The sequence below is a fragment of the Charadrius vociferus genome, unplaced genomic scaffold (assembly GCF_000708025.1).
Source record: "Charadrius vociferus isolate BGI_N301 unplaced genomic scaffold, ASM70802v2 scaffold1551, whole genome shotgun sequence".
Taxonomy (NCBI): domain Eukaryota; kingdom Metazoa; phylum Chordata; class Aves; order Charadriiformes; family Charadriidae; genus Charadrius; species Charadrius vociferus.
Genome location: NW_009646882.1, coordinates 25652 through 27143, shown reverse-complemented (window position 1 = coordinate 27143; position 1492 = coordinate 25652). Strand labels below are relative to the sequence as shown.

The 1492-nt window shown below is 66.1% G+C and overlaps 1 protein-coding gene across 1 annotated transcript in view; it reads right to left on the bottom strand.

Moving 5' to 3' along the window:
* DHX58 (DEXH (Asp-Glu-X-His) box polypeptide 58) overlaps positions 1 to 1492 on the bottom strand; it is a 10757-nt gene that overhangs the window by 5418 nt on the left and 3847 nt on the right. Inside the window, exons 7-11 of the mRNA XM_009894433.1 lie at positions 1235 to 1349; positions 1090 to 1126; positions 577 to 656; positions 282 to 374; positions 212 to 246 (exon numbers count right to left, since the gene is read on the bottom strand). Of these exons, the coding sequence (XP_009892735.1) occupies positions 212 to 246; positions 282 to 374; positions 577 to 656; positions 1090 to 1126; positions 1235 to 1349 (360 nt within the window). The remainder of the gene's footprint in view (positions 1 to 211; positions 247 to 281; positions 375 to 576; positions 657 to 1089; positions 1127 to 1234; positions 1350 to 1492) is intronic.

Here is a 1492-nt window from a genome sequence, read left to right as displayed (position 1 = left end):
AGGGATGAAAGTACTGACCACCCCCTTCTCCCCTTGCGCCCCCAGACAGAAGGCTCAGCTCCCCCAGGCTGCTCAGCACCACCGAACCCTCCAGCAGCCCCTGCCCAGGGAGCGGGGCTGAGTCCCACGGGCAGCCCTGACCCTCCTGGGGAAGGGGGGAGGGGGGGCAGGTCATCTCCCCTACTTGTCGATGAGCCCCCCCTCTTTGAGCTTGAAGTAGAAGAACTTCTCCAGGGTGTTGGCACACTTGCAGTAGTCGCTGTCGGGCGGGTTGTACTCGCGGCAGTTGGTGATGATGCGCTGCAGGTCGGCAATGAACAGCTTCTTGGTGACGTAGTAGCGGTTCTTCAGGCGCTCGGTCATGGTCTTCAGGTCTGGGGGTAGAGGAGGGTGAGGTCCCCTCCACACCTCTGCAGCCCTCAGCCATGGAGCTGGACACCGGCCGAGGGTCCCAACTCGTCCCTCTCTCCTGGACTGTCTCGGGGCTCCCAGCACCGTGCCACCCTCAGCCAGGACACCCGGTGCGGGGGGCTGCAGCCCTCCCTCCCCAATCCTGCCCCGGGCACAGTCACCTACCGATGGGGAAACGGATGATTTCGTAGTAGTCCGGCGCCTCCGACTTCTTCACCGGCTCCATGAAGTGGGCTGTGGTGGGTCTGAGCAGAGTGGGGTGTAGGTTACAGCACGGGGGTCAGGGAGGCAGCCCCTGGCCCCACACACACAGGGGTCCTGCTCCCCACACGCCTGGGTCACCCCAGCCGCCCCCCCGGGGGACAGCCCTGTCCCAGGGGATGCAGCTCCGAGGGCTGTGGGGGGGACGGGCACCCCGGAGCGGAGGGTCCCCTCCTGCCCGCACCTTGATCTGGGCCAGGAGGTTCTTCAGGGTGCTGGAGAGCTGGTCTGGATCCTTCAGCTCTTTTCTGCAGGACAAAACCAGTGCCCTTCAGCCCAGGGTGGGCGGCCTCTCCTCATCCCAGCGCTCCCACCTCCCCATCCCCTCACTGGGCCACCGCCGGGGGCGAGGAGCAGCCCGAGCCGAGCCCTGGCAGCCCAGCTCCTGCAGGACACCCCCCACCACGCAGCACTCACCCCTTCTCCTTCCCCAGCGGTTTCCACCCCGTTTCTCCTGAAAATCAAGGGAAAACGTCACCACATCTGCCTGAGGCCCGCAGGCGGGGGAGGACGGAGCCCTCCTGCCGCACAGCCCTTCCCTGCCAGAAGCCGCAGGACTCACGGATGCCGGGGACACTCTCGATGGGGATCTGCCGCACACCCTCCTTGAAGCAGGTCAGGCCGGGGTAGACCTTGCGGATCTGCGCCTGCTTCCTCTCAATCAGCTTCTTGATGATCTGTGGCAGGAAGGGGGTTGGGAGGTGAGCAGGGACTGCAGGACGCTCCGGGGGGACAAACCGTGACACGGGACCCTACGGGCCCAGAGCACCGGCTGCACCCACTGCCCAGGGCCAGAACCAAACCCGGCCGCCGTAAACGC